At 38.9% G+C, this 20,670-nt stretch overlaps 2 protein-coding genes across 2 annotated transcripts; both read right to left on the bottom strand.

Moving 5' to 3' along the window:
• Positions 1-3,847: 3,847 nt before the first annotated feature.
• On the bottom strand, positions 3,848-11,046 carry marc1 (mitochondrial amidoxime reducing component 1). The gene is made up of 7 exons (XM_079226233.1): positions 10,613-11,046; positions 8,846-9,016; positions 8,008-8,170; positions 7,145-7,288; positions 6,489-6,550; positions 6,189-6,260; positions 3,848-4,254 (listed from the first exon to the last, which is right to left on the bottom strand). Exons 1-7 carry the CDS (start codon positions 10,867-10,869, stop codon positions 4,128-4,130), a joined length of 996 nt encoding a protein of 331 aa, XP_079082359.1. The 5' UTR covers positions 10,870-11,046; the 3' UTR covers positions 3,848-4,127.
• Positions 11,047-17,395: 6,349 nt separating this feature from the next.
• kcnk3b (potassium channel, subfamily K, member 3b) lies at positions 17,396-20,670 on the bottom strand (the record flags this gene model as incomplete). Its single annotated transcript, XM_079217872.1, has 2 exons — positions 17,396-18,288; positions 20,388-20,670. The coding sequence occupies 2 exons, from the start codon at positions 20,668-20,670 to the stop codon at positions 17,396-17,398; spliced, it is 1,176 nt and encodes a 391-aa protein (XP_079073998.1).

A 20,670-nucleotide genomic window follows, 5' to 3' on the forward strand; every position in this document is an offset into this window, starting at 1 on the left:
ACCATGACATGGCATAAGTTGAGGACTCTATGACATATTGTTACATGACATTAAGATACGATAGCATGACATAAACTTACCATTCCATATTGTGACATTAAAATACCATGTTGCAACATGATCATGCATAGAAAAAAGTGCCGCGGGTGAAATATAGAAATATGGAGGACAACAGCAGCCACATAAAAGGAACAATCTTCATGTACTCGTTTTATCATCAACTCTCCTTCACAGTTAAATTGTATTGTTGTTTGTTCCTCTGTGCTCACAACTTATGCAAAAGATTTCACTCAAATCCTGTCTCAAAACCAAAGCAGTATGAAATAGGAGTTTATGTGTTTATTTATACGTCTCTGGACAAGTAAAGTAATGCTAGTTTGGAAACTTTCGGGGCCCTGGCAGGACCTCACATAACCCCCTCACACGGAGCACCTCACCACCTCCTTATCCTCATCCTTTAATGTCCCAAACCACATCTGCAAATGCACGAAAACATAAAATATGCTGATTAGAAACAGAAGGGTCTAGATTTCTAGTTCGGAAAGCATACAGGGTTGCACTCAGATTTAATGTAAGTCTATCATGTGTCCTCTACATGGTTAAGTGTATGTTGAAGTTCTGTTAACTCAAGACCCTTACAAATTACAGACCAACATAACTACTCATTTGTGCTAAAACATCTGCAATAAAAAAAAAACTCTGCTTGGGCTCTGGGACCATTGACTTCATGTTTCAACACATAGTTTGACAAAAAAAACAGACCAGTTTCCTCTAAAGTTAAAGACACAACAGCTCCATTAGCCGTTTGTCTTCATCTGTGACTGTTTTGCTGGAGGCGCCGACCCTTTGAAGGGCACTTTTCTCCTCTAAAGAGGATGTTTACAGCTTTCAGTCTTTTGTCATTTTTGTTAAATTCCTCACAGTAAAGTGATGCAACAAAACTCGAGGTAGAGTTCATACACATGACATGACAAGGGTATCATCCATTTTGTAGAGCCTTTTTTTAACACATTGGAGTGCAGGTTGCAATGAAAAAGTCAAGTAATTATAACTATTAGTCAATTATGTTTACTTACATTTAGTTGTATTTACTTAATTGAGTTATTCCAACTTAAAAATGGCAAGTGAAATGAACTTATTTCCAAGTGTAAAGTTTGTAATCTCTTTTTTGGGAGGGGGGGGGGGGGTTCTAAAGACATGTAGTCAGGTGGGTTGGAGTCTCCACCTATGTGAGAAACTACTCATATAGATTGGATTCGCACACAATTTCTTACCAGGATTCATTATCCCCAGATGATGAATCCTAATAACTTGAACCCGACTCTTGATTTAGCAGCCATCAGTACCAATACTTTGATTTATGACCAAATACAACATTCCTTTCAGCCTCAGCTGTACTTTATGTTTAGTGCTAATTAGCCACCGCTATAAGGGTTCATTCCTATGTTCCGAGACTCCTTAGTTCCCAAGATGTATATGGCGGATAATGGGAACATGACAAAGGGTCCTGTGTTCTACGTATGTGCTCTCCAGGGTCCAATGTTACTAGGACATGTTCTCATTCCAAACTTGTCACATTCGGATACTTGGTTAGGTTTTTGGAAAATATCGTGTTTGGTTTAGAATAAGTACATTTTGGACAAACTAGGAATGAGAAGGGGCTGGTTCCCAAACTCTATGGGAACCTGAAAATATGTTCCCCAACTCTATTCGCTTACTGTGACATGGGCTATGGTGGGAGCTCATGTTCAAAGGGAACACAGAATGGGGTTGAACATATAGGAAAATGAGTCCCTGACAACAGAATATTGAACTGGGGGACATAGGACCCTTGGAACATAATACGTTTGGAAACGTAGGACCCTGGGAACATAGGAGCCAGGGAACAAAGATCCTTGGGAACATAGGATCTTGGGAACATGGGACCCTGCAAACATAGCTACGCTCCAAATGTCAGCATGCTAACTCACTAAACTATGATGGCAAACATACCTGATAAACAAACACATGCTGATGTTAACATTTAGCTCATAACACCACCGTGCCTTCAGGGAGTACAGCCTCACAGAGCTGTTAGCATGGATGTCGACTTTTAAGTCTTGTTTTTAAGTAAAACATACCTCACCATTGGCAGTGGAAGACAAGAGCCCCATATAACCTTACAACTTACAACTATTTCGATGGCGGAAGAGAAAAACCTCCTATCTGAAAAATAAAAAATTCACAAAAACATGCCGTTTTCTTGCAGAATACTATTTGTTAAGGATACCCATTACATAATACAAAAATAAGAAAAAATACAGAGTGCATGTAGGGTTTTTCCCCCCTCTTTCATGGATCATTTTGCAGATAAAAGGTTTTGCACTTTGGCCATCGATTTAATATTATATTACTCATGTAGAGCAGATACAGTAAGTGTTTGACCCTCTCTGACAACATTACATTTCATTGATCTGATGCTTTTATCCAAAGCGACTTACAATACGTGCATTGAACCATGAGTACAAACTCAGAACAACAAGAATCAAGAAAGTTAAATTTCTTCAAGAAGGCCAGACTACAAAGTGCTTTAAGTGCCATTTAACTGCTTGTAACGTGCTACTTTCTTTATTCAAGGTATAGTCGGAAAAGATGTGTTTTTAGTTTGCGGCGGAAGATGTAGAGACTTTCTGCTGTACTGATGTCAAAGGGGACAAGATGAAACCAGAGTTTGTTTTCACATGAACAAGGGAAGACCTCCGTCAGCTTTGTGAGAAATGTAGCACCACTTCTCAAATTACTCTGTGTAGAAATGATGAGCACAAAAAAAAGGGTCTATTCTAAAGTAGGAGTAAAAACAAACAAATAAAAATAATTAAACTTCAAAGAGGAACTGATGAATTAGAATTATTCATTCAAGCCAGAAGAAAAAGATCAACAGCGAATCACATTCATACTTCAACATCACAGGAAAAAAAATATATTTTGTCATTTAAAAAGGACATGGGCAACAAAGCAATTGTTTTGGCATTTTTGTTGCAAATAGATTTTCTGTATCCGATAACTTCTTCTTTTTAGTCCCTTCTCATCAATCAAGTTGATTGTCACTCCTACAATATACAGATCTACATATTGTTTAAAACAACACATGAAGTTAGCTGAAACTTTAACATGAGTAGCAAAGGTTAATATGTATACAAATTTAGTCTCCCCCTGTACAGACTCTTGAGGTGGTGTGTGAAGGCATATTGCTCCCTACTGGCCATCGTATGGAACTAAAACTGTGTTCAAAGAGACCAGAATCTTACTAGGACTCATACCTTACTTGTAAGAGCCATAATAGACTTTAATAGGATGTGTTTAGTGATTTATAGAAGTGTGTTGAAATGCTCCTTTAAGTTACGTTACTGAGTACGTCAGAGCCTACATCCCTTAAGTTGAGGTTAATCAGTCTGCGGAGCAAGACAGTTTTTTTACCGTAGTGCCAAGTTGAGCACTGAATGACTCTTGTATCTTTATTTTGTTAAGTAAACCTTTTAAAATGGAGTTACTGCCTCTGAAGATTCATTACGCGTCAAGCTCATTGCCCACACACAGACTGTAACAGTAGTGGTATTGGGGATTACCGGACGGAGACAAGATTGCCGCTACATTACTCTTTCACTACTTTGTCTACAACTCTGACATGGAAGCACAGATTAAATGAAAGGTCATAGGTCACTGACCTTCTGTGGTTCTAAATAAAAGTGTCAAGTACATGACAAAAGGGAGGTTGGAAAATATTTACCCTGACAAGTGATACAGAACAGGTTTAATCTTCACAGTATCGGCTTTAAGATGCAAAAACAATCGCAGCAAGTCAGAAAGAGACTATTTAGATTTTTTATTTATTACAAACCTGTGCCTTAAAATGTTGGAAACAGTATTGGATGGGAACAGCAGAGTTAATTATACATGATAAGTATTGTATTACAAAGTGTCATTTAACTTGTTAATAGCTGCATGCACTTTCAGGATTTTATGAGCAGTGGAAATGTTGTTAGACGACTTCTTACTTCATCTATTCAAGTGGTTGTTATTGTGTGGCCCAGCACAGTGATGATACCATGATAATGTTGGCATGTTTTTAACTCCCTGACCCCCCTTCATCAACGGCTGATCTTGTACACCACATCGCCGACCTGCAGGATCCCCGTCTTCTTCACGTTGTGCAGCTGTCCAAACAACGGAGATGATTTGTAGATGTGCTTCTCGGATGGTTTGCACAGACGATAGCTGTGAAAGAATGGCAGACAGAAAGGCATTTCAATGTGGAGTCGGACAGGAAAAAGGCCTAATATGTGAATATTTTTTTGTTCTTAAAAATAGGCATTCTTCAGGTAAAGTGTCCTTAAGTGGCCTATTCCAAACGTCCATCACCACTGGAATTGTTCCGAAGCTATGGAAACGCTCCATCATTTCCCCCATTCCCAAGAGGAGCCCCCCCACTATCCTCAACGACCTCCGTCCAGTGGCCCTTTCCCCCCAGCCAATGAAAGCCATGGAGAGGCTGGTCAAAAATCACATTCTGTCACTAACCGACACACAGCTCGACCCGCTCCAATTTGCTTATCAAAGTCACAGAGGTGTCGATGACGCCAAAGCCTTCATCATCGACACCATCCATAAACACCTAGAGTGACCCAACACATCTGCTAGACTCTTGTTTGCTGACTTCTCATCCGCCTTTAACACCATGCAACCCCACATCCTAGCACACAGACTCCAACACAACTTCAACTTCAGCAGTCAGCTGATACTCTGGATCCTGGACTTTTTAACCAACAGAACTCAGCAGGTCCGGATCAACAACACCCTCTCAGATCTCCTCATCACCTCCACCGGCTCCCCACAGGGTTGTGTGCTTTCCCCACTCCTCTTCATTTTGTATACTGATGAGTGCAGGTCCATCCATCCCAATTGTCATATGGTAAAGTTCGCTGATGACACGGTCCTCCTGTCCCTTCTCTCTGGTTCCTCCCTGCAGCATGGTCCTGCTCTGCAGCAGTTTGTAGAGTGGTGTGATGCTTCACACCTGGAGCTGAACATCAGCAAAACCAAGGACATGGTGGTGACCTTTTCCAACAGCCGCAGAGAACAGGCTACTGCTGTCACCACTATGATCCATGGTTCCCCCGTCGAAGCTGTTGTGGATTACAAATATCTGGGTTCCATCTTCGACAACCAGCTGAAGTTCTGCTCCAACACTGAAGGGATCGTGAGGAAGTGTCATCAAAGGATGTACCTTCTCAGAAAACTCAACTCTTTTTCTGTCAGTAAGAACATCTTACTGACATTTTACTATTCATTTATTGAAAGTATTCTTTCTTTCTCCATCTGCTGCTGGTATCACTCCATCACACTACAGGACAGGAACCGCCTGCATAACATTGTTAAAGTGTGTTCCAAGGTCATCGGACTTCCTACACGTCATCTTAGTTTTGTGTATGAGCAGCAGACATGTGGCTTGGCCCGCCGTATTCTCCGTGATTCATCACATGTGCTGCACTCATCCTTAGAGCGACTCCCATCAGGACGTAGGTTACGCTGTCCAGCGTGTAAAACCCAGAGAAGGAAGTCCACATTCATCCCCAAAGCTGTTCTTCTCCTAAATACTACAGGGTTAACATAATCACACTTACTCCCTCACTTAGCATCTAGCAGCTGGTCTGCCACCGTATTAGTATAAATAACACAATTCTATAACATATGTATATATTTATTTGTTTATTCTTTACTATTTATTATTTAAATACATAACTGTATTTTTATTTTTTTCACTTATATTTACTTGCACCTTATCATTCACCTGCACCTTTTATTTATCATAGAACCTCCTCATCTTTGCGTGTGTGTATAATTCTTTCCTATCCTTGTCTTCATCCATTATTGTTTGTTTCTTAATTTCTTTATTTGTTTCTTAATCTCTTATATGCCGCTCTTTGCCTTCTTAATTACCCCTCGGGGATAAATAAAGTTTTTCTGATTCTGATTCTGATTTAATAATTGTCAAAAGTAGCCATATTTTTAGCTTTGAGTTGGGGAGGTTCCTTTGTGTGTGTGCATGAAATAACAATTGCTTTTTGTATAGGCTGAAGAGGTGCTTAACACGTATTACCACGGAAATGTAAAGTATCAACCTTCCCTTCATTATACAGTTAACGCTTTACCTTTTCAGTGTTTCCAGAGGCTCTTTTCTGGTCATTACACCTGTTTCAGGGTCAACGGTGGTGAAAGTGCATCTGGAAACAACACAAGTTATAGGTGAGTTTGAAACCATCCTGGTAACCTTAAATATCTACCATTATAAAAAGGCACAAAAGCATTTTAACATCAGATAGACACTAGAATTTAGTTTGTATCCACCTAAACTTCAGCATTAACTGTGTCGCAGCTTTGGATTCATTGTTGTTGATAAATGAAGCAATTCTGTCTGAATATAATCAACTGTGTATAATCAACTGTGTTACCGTCCACATGACATCACACGCTGCAGTCGCACGCTGCCAATCTGGAGCTCTTCCCACGAATCCTGAAAAAGCCAAGCAGTTGGTTTTTTGGAGTTGGAGATAAAATTAGTCAACACTGCTCACATTGAAAAGGGCGAGGGATTAGTCAGAAGTGAAAGGACCAAATAATCATTTACAAAACCTCATGGGCTGTAGTGTGGAGAGACATATGAGCTGTTGCTTTTGAATACCTTTTGTGGTTCTAATCCAACCTTTACATGACTGCCTTGATATGTTTTGTCTTGAATCCAAACAGAGGAATCAGCAGAGAAAGAAATTGGAGCAATATTTGCAGATTTGAACAACATATTCTGTAGATTGATTAATCACTGTACACGTTTATGTTTATCTACACTTCATATTTACACATACATACTTTGCATTTTTGCACTTCTCTATTGTGTAAGTTTAATTTAATTTCATAAATAACACTCTGTGCTGTACATATCTTTCATCCCAGCTATTTATATATATATATATATATATATATCTCTCATCCCTGTTGTTTTTAATATGTTGTTTTTAGTCTGTAAATTGCTACTCCGACAACACATTTGCCCTTGGGGATTAATAAAGTATATATTAATTAATTCATTCATTCATTCATTCATACATACCTCATCGAATGCTTCACAGTCACTGATGACAATGTTTGGGCGGAAACGCTCCACCGTGACCTCCTCTTCCAATTTGCTGTTGAGATCCTTGACAGAGGACTCGGACAGCAGCATCACAGGACCTATATCTGCATAGACCACCTCCTACAATGCCACAAATACAATGACAAATAATAATAAAACATCCTTGTCTCTTGTATGCAACAGGGTTGTTTCTGGGAACACTTATCCATCCCTCTGAAACCCAAAGCAGTTTCAGAGTTGTTGTTTTTTACAAAAATGGTGTCTCCACGTTCTATATAGTTTGAACTATCTTTTAAAACCTAACAACCTCTAGTCATTACTTCTCTGCTCAGTTACACTGAATCTTTGTAAAATCACTGTTGATCTCAGCTCAGTCAATCATTGCTTCACAGTTATACTGAGAAGTGTATCATTTATTGTATTTTACTGGATCTGGTTACAGCAAGCTGTTTATTTTGGATATATTTTGACATGCAGAATAAAGTACCACTTTTTAAGCTTTGATTTGGTTATTGGCCCTGACAAAGGCATTCGGAAATGTGAGAAATCCGAAGATAATTTCTGTTTAAACAGTTTCTGAATCGGATAAATGGTGTAATTTTTGCGTTTAAAAATAAAATAAAAACACACCTTTCAAACCTGCCAGCAGGTTGTGGGGTGTATGCTGTAAACAGCAAAAATAATATCCAGAAATATACAAATCAGTTTTTTTGTTTCTCAAAAGGTTTATGGTAAAGCTGACAGAAATGTGAGAAATGTGTATTTCAAAAAGGAGAGTCATACAAATTCTGGGGATGAAAACAAAACAAACTGTAACACATAGGCTTGGGCTTGTTTACCTCACTTTGTTGGTGAAGAGGCTTGCTCTCCTCCGGCCTCCTGGCCGTCATCTGGGGTTCATAGTGTACTAGGCGAAAGGTAATCTCCACCCCCAGATAACGAGTGAGCCAGCGAGAAGATTCCTCGCCGCAATCCCTTCCCTGAATGTCTTCTCCAAACACTCTGCGGGACAAAAACGACAAGAAGCATTCATACCAGTCTGAAAATAGAACAAATGTAGAAGATATTAGTATTGTAAAGTGTCACCAACGATATCTAAAGTTTTCTATTATGAGCCCCTCTTAGGAATGATAGGTCATATAAAGTCCTTGGAGGACAAAATTAACAGATATTTCAGCTGCAAAATGAATCAGACATTTTTTTCCAAGAAAAAATGCCAAATGTTTACTGGATCCAGCTTGAGGATCACATGAGGATTAACTTCTTTCCTCTGTTTTTACAAGATTGTAAAAATTATTATCTAGACAAAACAAACTATGGGAAAATATAAGACGCAACTGTTTTCTGCCTTTTAGAGAAGAGATTTTTTGTTAAATTAAAACAGAAAATAATCTACAGATTAATCAATGATGAAAATTGATAGTTGACTCCTGAGCATACTTGAACTGTCTATATTTGTCACAACATTTTAAGGTGACTAATGTGCTCCAGGTCATGAACATATTTTTTAAACAGACTTGTGTTATTTTTGGTTAATTCTTTAATCAAACTGCAAAAGTTTCCTGTCTCTCGACGTAGTTGACTGTCAAATAAAGGCAAACAATAAACAAGTAAAACAAACAGTTATAGATTCAGTCAGAGAAGACTGGTTGCTGAAATTAAACTCTGATGAGAAACCTGCAGTTGATGACGGCATTGTCGGACTGTTTGAAGGGGAATCTCAGCTCCTCCATGTTTGGGCCGTTCAGACAGACCTGGCCTCCCTCGGCCGCCAGGGACACCAGCACCAGACCAGGCTGCTGTCGGCCGGTCACCATGTGGCCGTCCTCTGTGACCACCAGCCAGTGTCTGCAATCAAAACAAACAGAGCCGTGGATTTCCCCTCAACTGCTCCATTTGGCATCCCTGAGCTCTCACAGATTTTCCCAGCAAAGCTACAGGAAGGGGACAGATGACGTCACGTGTTGCCACGTGACGTCACAGCGTGGCTACCAACCGTATCATTTATCATCCGTAAATCCCAGATTTACATCAAATCTTATTTTTATCCACTGGTTAGAAATGGATCTGGTAATCGTTTCTGCAAAAGACAGTGCACTAGTGAGATTTACAGATTTTCATGTGATCCTGCATTTCCTCTGTATTTAACTTCTCATCGTCTCAATGTTCGAACAGTTAAATTAAATGTGGGTGGTTTCCTCTGAAAAGCCTGCAAGTAGGGCACACAATTAGCCTGGATAAATTTTAACATTTACTAGTCATTTGGCCGATGGACAGAAAAGCTAATTCTGCACCCTGCTTGCATAGTTGAAGATCTGCTTCAAGTTTTGAATAAAAGCCACCACAAAAGTAAAAGTAAATACATTCAGAATACCTTGTATTTTTTTTTCAACTGGGCAATGACACAAAAAAAGTGAAATAACTCATATATATTAACAACAGCAAGTTTATTAAAGGCATTAGCTCTCCTGACTGCAGTTTAAGAGGACCACAAGTGCACCATCTCAATAACAGCTCACCAGTGCCATAGTATTAATTCATTAATCCTACATCCAAAATTCGCTTCAGTAAATGTATTATCGGCTAAATATACCAGTATCGGAAGTAATATTCATGAAGCAGAGTGTTATTTTGGCGTTATGGAGCCCACAAAGTCCCAAAATATTATATATATTTTTTAATCTAAACAGATATTTTGAGGTGATTCTGGGGCTCCAAATTAACCTCGCTACATTAGTGGATTTAAGTATTATCGGATTTAATTATGATTAATTATTATTATATATGATTTTTTTTCTCCAATATTTCCATTGTCATTTTCTTCTATACAGCTTTGTATATATTGGACATATTTAATATTATTTATTCGTAATTTTCTTCTATTATTTATGGTGACTTCTAGATTTTTATGTACTTAGTTTTATTTATTTTTATCTTATTCTCTTACTATGTTTATGTCATGCACCGATACACTAAATCAAACTTCTTGTTCATGAAACCTATACTTGGTTTACCAGATTCTGGTTTACCAGTGCGCCTTTACGGACCTCCTTCTTTTTATTGATTGGCAGGGGATTCGGGGGAGACGTGCTTGATTCCTCCATGGTAAGGGCAGCCTAGAGTTTTTTTTCAGCGTGAGAAATACGATGCGTGGCGGGAGGGCGTGACTTAAGACCGAAATGCGTGACAGTCACGCTCAATGCGTGACACTTGAGAGCCCTGATTATGCAAGTTGACCCCATGTTCTGTACGTAAAAACAACAAAGTAGCAAATGTTGAGGAATATTTCCCAAGACATAAGTATAACTTGCAGACGAGACAGCAACTTTTCTCCTCCGTCCTTCTTTGGAAAGTGTTGAGTACTTGTGAGTGCATGAACGAAACTTCTGCTCAACAATGTGTTGATAAATCCCGAAATATTTTGAAAGCCTCCTCAACACTCACCGATCCTGCAGGTCTCCCAACTTCAGACCCTTTTGTTGGCATTCTGCCAAAGTCACAGACATAGCTTTGCCAGACTTCAGCGGGTGAATGAGGAGCTTCGACACCACTCCCACGCGAACAAGTTGTTCTGGCTTTCGCAGGTATTTGTATCCGAGACCAACAAATCCAAGAACTGCAACACCGCCGGCGAGAAGAGCAGCTTTCTTATTCCGGGCTAATGCGTTCACAGCCAGCTCCCTCAGGTCCATGTTGGACATGGTGACGTTAAAATGACAGGAAAAAAAAGCCTCTGAAAAGTGAGTCGATCACCGCGGAACTCAGTGTTAAAACGTGCGACTTTACAGCAGAAATAAACATTACAGTCTTCTACGACAACCGGGTTCTGTCGCTTATATTTCCGTTCATTAAAACGGTTTGGGGGTTAAGTTTGTATACATAAACTAGCGGTTAATTACCTGGATAAAACTCAAATTCTATGATTATGTGCGGAGCTCTCTGGCGGAAGGGGCGGGGAAGCTAGCGAAACCCCGCCCCTTCCGATTGCCCTTTTGTTTTGGTAAAAATAAATGTATGGTCAACCGCAAAACAACTGTAAACAACGTTTGATCCTGTTTCAATTGTGCCATGAATTACACATAGGTTATTTGTAAATGTATATGATAATTTAGCAAGTCGTGAAATTTTCCTTTTGTGATAAAACTCTTGAAGCATGAGACTTGCAGATGCGGAAATGTCTTACAACCTGCATACTCCCTACTGACCAGCTGGGGGTGACTCCTCCGTTTGCAAAAATAAGTTAGATTGTATAGAAGTCTATGAGAAAATGTCCCTACTTCTCACTTAATGTATTACTAAAGATGAGTTTATGGTCTCAATCGCTAGTTTCAAGTGTTCTTCACTACAGCATGATGTTAATTTAGTAAATTATGGTTCATTTAAAATAGACCATAAAGTGGAGTATGCTTTAAGGCAGGTTTACTGTTATTGACAGGTCTCTACCTTGCCAGAACCTAAAAAGGTATATACTGCAGGTAATTTTGTGTGTAAATACAACACAAATACACAAAGGCACTTTAACACTCAGTCCAAATTGGCATAAATATGCGACAGACCGTTTTTAACCTTCCTTGAATGTTTCTAAAAACAGAGAGTTTACCAGGTGACGTAATGCCATAGCTGAGCTCCGTGGAACTATTTTTGTCTTTGACATAGATAGTCAGGTCTGTGGCCAAAGTAGATAACAGCAGATGGTCCAGCCACAGGAGGTCAATACAGGGATTTGTCGAATGGATACTCCTTCTGCTGCTTTTCTGTGCACATCTAATGGCTGAAGGCAGCTCCAAAGGCACGGGGCCAGGTCTTGTTTGATGTTGCAGTGACAAGCACATTTTGATTATAAGATAGTCGTAGGGGCTATACTTTCAGCAGCAACTGACACTTTTCTGTTCTTGGTGCATACAACAATTTAATTCGTGATTTTATACATTTATAGCTTAGACTAGAACATTTCCTTCACTGTCATACTCTTTCCTGCATTATTGCTGCACTACTGTTATACGTCATGGTGGTCATAAGAAGGAAGTTTATTTTGAAAAGACTATGCATGTATCGAGTGTAAATTGACACGTGTTGCGAGGCATTTAAAGGAAAACGCATGAAAAATCAGGAATAGTTTTTTGTAAGATATACGAACCGTCATAGTTGCAAACATAATGCATGTGTGATTTCCAAAGCCTACATAGCTCAAGACAGAAATAAAACTTACAAGGTAAATAAAGCCAGACATAGCCAACTTGTTTACAGGGGTGGACAGAAGAGCAGAAACACAATTACAAAGGCAATACAGTATCCATTTAGCAGCAATTTAAGCACCTAATGTCTATTTCTACTTCATAAAAATGATGATTTAAGACATCAGTTCGAACGTATATATTTTGTTATTTGCTATTCAATGTAACTCCCTTGTGAAGCACTAAAAAACATACACCGAACGGCTTAATTTGAGTAAAAATCTCTGTTCATTATTCATTGAATTTGGTAAACTGCTATTCTTTATGTAAGTTTAGTTCGCTAAATGAAAAAATTGAAAATATTTCCATATTCTTTATATTATTATAACCAAAATACATTGTTCTTTAAAAAAACATATTGAACATTTTAAGAGAATTATTTGGATATTATGTACTCGTATTAACATAAAGCATCATATAACCAAGCTGAATCAACACCTCAACAAAAAAAATCAATATTAGGGGTGTTCTGGTGTCCTATTTAGAAACCATATATTAACGCCTTTTCCAAAACAGTATTTGCTGCCGTAAGTGTTTTTCCTATTTCGTCCACCCCCTGCTTGCTGTACCACATGATGAGATATCAAATATACATACTGCCACAAACATGACATAAGGATACACCGCCATACTTTCGGCTCGTGACTAACCTGCTTAGTTTGTCCGGAACTGGACTTCAGTCAGAAAGCCGAGGGGGAAACCATCTGGACCAAACGGTCATTTCTATACATTCAGCAGGCTTTTCTCTCACAGCACAGGGGGATAAACAGCATGAAGATGGTAAAATCACACGACTACATCTTAGTTACATAGTTACACTGTATACAGAAATTCACAAATCTTACCTGTAAATTATGATTTGTTTAAAGGTGCTTACCCGGTGATCAGGACATCCAGTAAAACAATATTGAAACTCAAAAACAGTCAAGAGTTTTTGGACAAAAATAACCATGTCTTTAATGTTTTCTGTGAATGTACTTGAGCAAAATCGTACAGTATTGTTTTTAATTAGATAGGTGTTTAGGATTTATCTGCACACATCTCTTAGCGAGTTAAGATAAAAATAAAAAGTTCATACAATATTTCAAGTACTCAAGTACTGTGTGTTCAAGTACTACTTTGCCTCCTGTCAACTTCAAACATTATCTTATCCCAAAAAACTGTTCATGCTTGTGCAACATGGCGTAGTTATAAAATTAATACAGTACTTGCATAAAATATACAGTCGGCTTTTGATTTCAGGGTCACTTATTGTTAAAAACAAGTCAAGAGCAGAAAGCATCACCATCTGTTATCATGTGCAAACGGTACTTATATACATCGATCTAGTTCAGTCCATCACAGCAGGTCCATTTCCCTGAACAAGATCGGTTCCTCAATAGGTGCAAGACCTGAATCCAAAAGTATTTGCGAGTTATTTATGGCACTTGTTTTTATGTACATTGTGTGTCACACAATCTTCCCACAGTCCCGCCATCCTGACTCACTTATTTTCTTTTAATTTTGAGGTACTTGTACCTCGAGTATTTCCAGCTTTATGCTTTTCTATCAGGTCTGAAAAGTTAGTCCAATGTGAAAGTGCCTTAAACTTTTTCTAATGGCCATCATATTTTTGAGAATGTCTTGTTCTTAGCTCCACCCTCTCGTGTCACTTCTGGTTACAAAAAGTCAATATGGCGACGGCCAAAAACCAAATATGGCAACGGCCAAAAAACTAATATGGCAACGACCAAAATGCCAAACTCAAGGCTTCAAAACCATAGTCCACAAAACATTGGGTGTTACGTCCCTTTCTTATATATGGTCAGTGTATTCTATACGTCACATGTTAAAGAAGAATATTTTACTTTTTAACTCTATTATATTTATCTGAAAGCTTTAGTTTGACTCTAAAGATTAAGATTTTGCATTTTTTTTTTTAAATATTTATAAAATATCATGTATTTCTGTGGCTATGCAAAAAAAAAAACACCATCTAATTCAAGCCCCATATGGCATGTAAGATGTATATGAGTTGTCAGCATCTTCTTGTTATCTTAGACTTTTGCACTCTGTATTTGCACTCCCACTTTTTATTGCAACTGCTGTATAGCAAATCTGCCTCGAGATAAATGAAGTTTATCTTATCTTAATTTATATGGTACTACAACACTCACAGGACATGAATGCAGGACTTTTACTTGTAATGAAGTATTTCCACATTGCTGCACATTGCTACACACACCGTATGATTGTTGAACCGTAGTAACAAAATGATCAAATCTCTCATAATAAAGTCTACAAAAGTAATAAAATAACAAAAGTCTACCTTTTTCGATTTAACACCCAAATTTGTCTACCAGAAATAAACTTAACGTGATGTCACATCATGTCGCCTACAAAACAAAATCACAACTTAACACCAAAATAGATCAAGAAATACAATGAATTGTATCTGAGGATGGATTTTGTTTCCTTCTCTTCCATCAATCAGAGTCTATTGTGGCATAATTATCTGTGATTGACAACCACTTTGTCAACCATTGTCCAAATACAGAAAACCTCTTCCCATCTGCCACTCTAAACTGCTCCTAAAAATAGTTTGCATCTGCAGTTTGATCCAGATGTGATTTGGACAGCTCTGCACACTTCATGTCTGAATAGCTCATGCGTTTTGTTCGACAGTCAGACATCTGTGATGCGTCATCGTCCTCCAGCTCAAATGAGCACAGAGGAGAGAAATAAAGCCGAGCAGGTTCACACTCCAAACATGTACCTTGAATTCATCATTTCAGTTATTCTGTGTTTTCAGCTGCTGTTTTTGACGGATTAAGTGTTAGCTTTAGAACAATATGTTAACAATTTGGGGAATGCACTCATTTGTTTTCTTGCCGGGAGTTAGATGAGAAAATGTATATTGCTCTAGCAAAATATGCTGAGCACATAAACAGAAATTATAATTCAAGACAGTCGCAAGGCAGTTTGTGAAATCTATTTGTTTTGTATAAAGGGACACAAATTGTCAGGGTTTTTGAGTCGCTCAGAACAAATTTTGTTTGGAATGATGTTACGTTACAAAACAAAAGGTTTCGGCAACAAAACTACTTAGTTGGATTCAGGAAAAACATAATATTTGGGCTTAAAATGATTACAGTTAAACTCTCAACACCTTGGGACACGTGGTGACGAACGACAGTCTTGTGGTTGAAAGTCCTGTTTGTTTGGCTTAAAGGAATAGTTCAACATTTTGGTAAATATGCTGACGTCTGTATGGTAATTAAGAAGCTGGAGTCAGCAGCTGGTTAGCTTAGCTTAGTATTCAAACTGAAAACGGGGGAAAACACCAAGCCAAAGGTAACAAAATCGGTGGAAAGGCAGACTTTATATTTATTTATTTTGTAAACTTTGGACAGAGCCAGGCTGGTTGTTTTCCCCTGTTTCCAATGTTTATACTATGCTAAGATAACAAGCTACTGGCTCGCTCCAGGTATCTATCTAATAAGCCATTTGCAATAGATAGTCAGGCTTAAGGAGGATCAGACTTCCAGACTTCATCGCAGCTTCTTCAGGCTGAGACTCTAAATTCATCCTCCTCCCTTCCCCCAAATATAGTTTTGTTTTTGTGTGTTTTTCTTATGAAGCAATATGGGACTACGTACTGGATTTTGTTGCGCAACCTTGTTGACAATATATGAGCCTTGTAACCATGTAAATGTTGCTATTATGTATGTAAAGCAGAGAAGGGTACAGTACGATGCAAGTTGTTTAAAGCAGGATGGTTTGCGCACTTTTCCAGTTCATCAAGATTGTTCTTGTTTGCCAAGAGGCCTCCCGGCGTAGGACAAACCGGGAATTAGCATGCAAATTAATCCAATCCAATTCAGTTTACACAGGTGCTGCTGCAAGTTAAAATCCGGCAACACTAATATGCCGAATGATTTGAGTCCTCGAATGATGGTGACTTTATCACAGCTGGAAGGCAGAACTTGCTCTGCACTGTGATGTTGTTCTCCTGATTCTGCTTTGCACACAAAATAAGGGTGGATTTTAAGTATTTGTCTTAATTTGCTTATGAGATAATACAAAAATAATGGAAAGTAATCAATTTACGTTACTTTATGACATTTGCCATGAAGCAGACCAGTACCGGCTCCAAACTGACCAGACTCTTCCTTCTCCACTATCTGCACTTTTTTTTACTACTGTCTTTAATGTCCTTTTTATATTTAAGTAAGAGCATTCTGATTCTGATTCTTGTTAGTGCAGTTTTACTGTGTTAGGGATATGTCATCGTGATGTTTTAAACTTTTCCACTTGTGACGTTGCATAACACTGCAGCAGTTTGGGCTGATAATCCCAATAACAGAGGCAGCTACAGAGAAAATAATGAGTCATATTGAGTTTGTGTGTGTGTGTCAGCTTTAATACAGTTCTGACAATCACAAATTGTTTGAATAAGGTTTTAGAGCAATATGAGGCATCTATAGAAACCAGAAAGTCGTCTGAAATTGTGCAGCAATCAGTCACAAATACAACAAAGGAAAACTACAACTTTAAGGAATAACCCCTGATTTATATCATCATATCTGAGATTATTAACGAAAGAACTAAATTGTGAATTACTGCAGAGCTGAGCTGTTTTATCTCGCCATATTTTATTGTGCCGTTGCTCAAATTGACTCGACAATGAACATCTTTCCCAGCAGCACCTGCATCCCCGCGCTGCTGTCGCCTTCGACTTGTGCTCACTGAACACCTCATGCACTGCAACGTGTTCAGATGACTTCTTACACAATTAGATCTCAAGTCAAAACATAGCATTTCTTAAAACACATATTTGAGTAAGTCTGTTTACACAGTACTGTATTTCCCCCCTTTTGCATCCTACTGTTTACTAGGATTATAGCACCACAAACATCTCAAACATGTCTATGTCGTGAGGACCGCCAAGTATCGGTCGCCCCTCGGCAGCACAGACGCACTGAGCTGTACGAAAATGCGCTGCGTTGAAAGGCTAGACGGAGCTGCGTCTCTTAAACATTCTGAACGGGGAGAGAATGTGGAGTCCTGATGTTATGGAGCTTATGCTCGAACACTGACGTGGACTGCAGACGCAGCCCGTTGATCCGGGCTCCATGTAGTGAGGACAGTTACTGTTCTGCTGCATGTAGGCGTCGGAAAACGTCAGCTCCTGAGGGATCATGGTGGGTACGGAGCCCTGCAGCTTCTCCCTGCTCCGGTACCACAGGCAGGAGCATATAGTCTGGAAATGCAGCACCTCGGTGTAGACGCCTTTTAAATCTCTAGCCTTGGCGGAGTCGTTCGCTACAGGTGTGGAAGAGGTCAAGGCCGAGACCGGCAGCAGGCAAGCCACCTCCCCTCTGGGCTTGCCGACGGACCTCAGGGCCCTCTGCTTGGCGTCCCTACGCTCGTCCTCGGTGTTCATGGTCAGGAAGCGAAGCACCACCAGGTTCAGGAACGCGCCGATCACCGTCAGGCCCATCAGGATGTAGACGAAGCAGAAGGCCACGTACCGGGGGTCGTTCTGCAGCGCGTCGTCCCTCTGCAGAGCCACGTAGTCTCCGAACCCAATGGTGGTGAGCGTGATGAAGCAGTAGTAGAAGGCGTGGAGAAAGCTCCATCCCTCGCAGTGGGAGAACGCCATGGCTCCCACGCACAGCGTGCTCATGCAAGAGAAGAAGCCAACTGTCACCATGTTCGCCATGGAGACCTCGGTGTGGCGCATCGCCAGGCACTTCTTGGCTTGGTGCAGCAGGTACCTGACGAACGTGTTGATCCGCTCGCCCAGGCTCTGGAACATGACCAGGGTGAGCGGGATCCCCAGGAGGGCGTAGAACATGCAGAACACTTTCCCTGAGTCGGTGCTGGGCGCGGCATGGCCGTAACCTGAGGGGGCAGACGTCACAGTTTTACACCTCAGACACGTGATGTTGTGTGAGGCAGTTAGACATCAAGCTATGATAAAATGAGTATTTCATCTTGACATAATTCAACAGGAAACCAACACACACTCCAAGTTAATTAAACTGATTGGTGACAAAAGCTGGCAACGTCTATGTAATATGGCATCAGATCAGCCAATAGCTAAATTAAATTAAATTGATTAGAGTTGTTCAACCAGTAGGGCAGTCATTATGAATATGTAAAACACAATATGTAGTATTCAAACACTTTGCACTGCAATGTCAAGAACACTGCTAAATAAACACAGCCATTGGGTTTCAACTGAAAACAAAAGCCTTAGGGAACTCTATTTACTCTTAAAGCCAAATAAAACAAGAAAGGCACTGTTATATTAATTAATTTAAGCAAGAAAGCGTCATTGAGATACAATTATTCTAGTCATTTATGTTTTTGAGGGTTACTTGCAAAACCATGAGTTACAAATAAATAACACAAGACTGACAGATGAAACCAAATATTTCACAAAATAAAACAGAAATGTGATTCCAAAATCATGAAGACACATTTGTAATAGTCATGTGAAAGATTTCATCCTATGGTGCCTTAAAACAACCCAAGAGATGTTTCAAAACATAATAACTAAGGAGGTCAAATCTACAGAAAATGTGTTTTAACAGAATGTAGAAATGGGAAGAAAAGGAGCATTTTGCAAAACAAAAAGTCATAAATGTATTTTCTTTTTAAACTATACTGCTGTTGTGAAGATATTTTTTAAATCCTCAAAGACTCTTTTAACCAACTGAGGAACCACAATGAAAATATATATTTTTTTTTAAAGGAAAAAAAGAAACAGGCACCTTCTTGGTTTCCCAAATGTATGTGAAGTATTTGATACACATGATTTGCAATATATATATATATATATATATATATATATATATATATATATATATATATATATATATATATATATTATAATAAAACTGTAAAAAAAAATATTGATTGTAAACTACAAAAAAAAAAACGTAAAAGGGTTAGCTTCAGCAGTGAGAGACATCCCATCATAAGAAAATTACTTTTTTTAATTGGTTGTTTTATTTTATTCAAATTCCTCATTTAAACCACAAGATGACACAAAGTGTACTGTCTCTATTTATGTTAAACCCCTTTAGATGTGATTTAGGTTTCTTCCATAGTTTTTCGTTATTTTAATCGAGGGTCTAAGAATCCCTAAATCTTTCATTTCTAATTTGTTATATTAGATTATATGAATTAAGTTGACTTCACATTTAAGTTGTACATATTGAGCAAAGAGATATGTTATTTCCGGCTATCGTTGTTTGGGTTTTTAATTGGTGGCACATTTTGAAAAATGTATTAAAAAAATCGTGAATATTGTAGGTTGGAAGGATTGTAGGTCTTTGAGGATTCGTTCAAATATCATTGGGTGTTCATTTTTTTCAGGGTGAAATCTGATGCTAGCACTGTGACTAAAAATGCAGTGTTGAAAGAGGTACTCTGTTCTAATATGTATTACTTATGTAAAAAGTGGCAGTAGCAAAGTATTAAAATCAGATTCAGAATTTTACCTACGTAAAAGTATAAAGAAATGCGCATCAAAATAGACTTAAAATACCAAAAGTATTCATGATGCAGAATGGTTCGTTGTGTGATACATTATTGGATTATAATTATCGAGGCATAAATGTGAATGTTGAGCTAATTTTAAATACTTGCTTGTCAATTCCCCCCGAGGGATCAATAAAGTCTTATCTTAACCTATAACAATACATCTAAATTAATTTGCTGATTATATTTTGTATTAGTAATCCCAATCTGCTCTACGGAACTAAAGTACAATATGCCTCTGAATTGTATAGTAGAAGTATAAAGTAGCAGAAAATTAACATAGCCTACTCAAATAAAGTACAAGTACCTAAGGTATTGGGCTTATGTACAGTACTTGGGTAAATGTACCTCTACTCATAAATGAGATGCGCATACTGAGACAGAGGGTGGTACACTGAGCTTCTTTACGCATGCTTTTAATGTGTTAATTAATCAAGAAACTTCCGGCTCACCTATTGTCGTAATCACAGTGATGGCGAAGTAAAAAGACCCGGCGAATTTCCACTGGACCCCGGCTTTGTGAGGCTTGAGCTGCAGGACGACGTGCTCCAGCTCCTCGAAGTTCCCTTTGGTCAAGTTGTATTTGCGCATGAGCTCGTACTTTCTGGCGTCGAGCCTCCTCTTGTGACTCTTCTCCTGCTTCGACTCCAGGGTCTCGAAGACGGCCGCTCCCACCACCAGGTAGGTGAGGATGCTGATGATGAGGGCGAGGGTCCGGGCGTTCTGTCTCTTCAT

Source organism: Taurulus bubalis (assembly GCF_910589615.1).
Source record: "Taurulus bubalis genome assembly, chromosome: 1".
NCBI classification, from domain to species: domain Eukaryota; kingdom Metazoa; phylum Chordata; class Actinopteri; order Perciformes; family Cottidae; genus Taurulus; species Taurulus bubalis.

Bases quoted from the DNA above. Each gene is read 5' to 3' on its own strand.
- marc1 (XM_079226233.1), bottom strand. From the start codon at position 10,869: ATGTCCAACATGGACCTGAGGGAGCTGGCTGTGAACGCATTAGCCCGG. The intron at 6,261-6,488 runs GTAACACAGTTG...TGTTGTTTCCAG, and splicing joins CGTGTGATGTCATGTGGACG to ATGCACTTTCACCACCGTTG. The intron at 4,255-6,188 runs GTAAAGCGTTAA...ATTCTTTCACAG, and splicing joins CCTCTGGAAACACTGAAAAG to CTATCGTCTGTGCAAACCAT.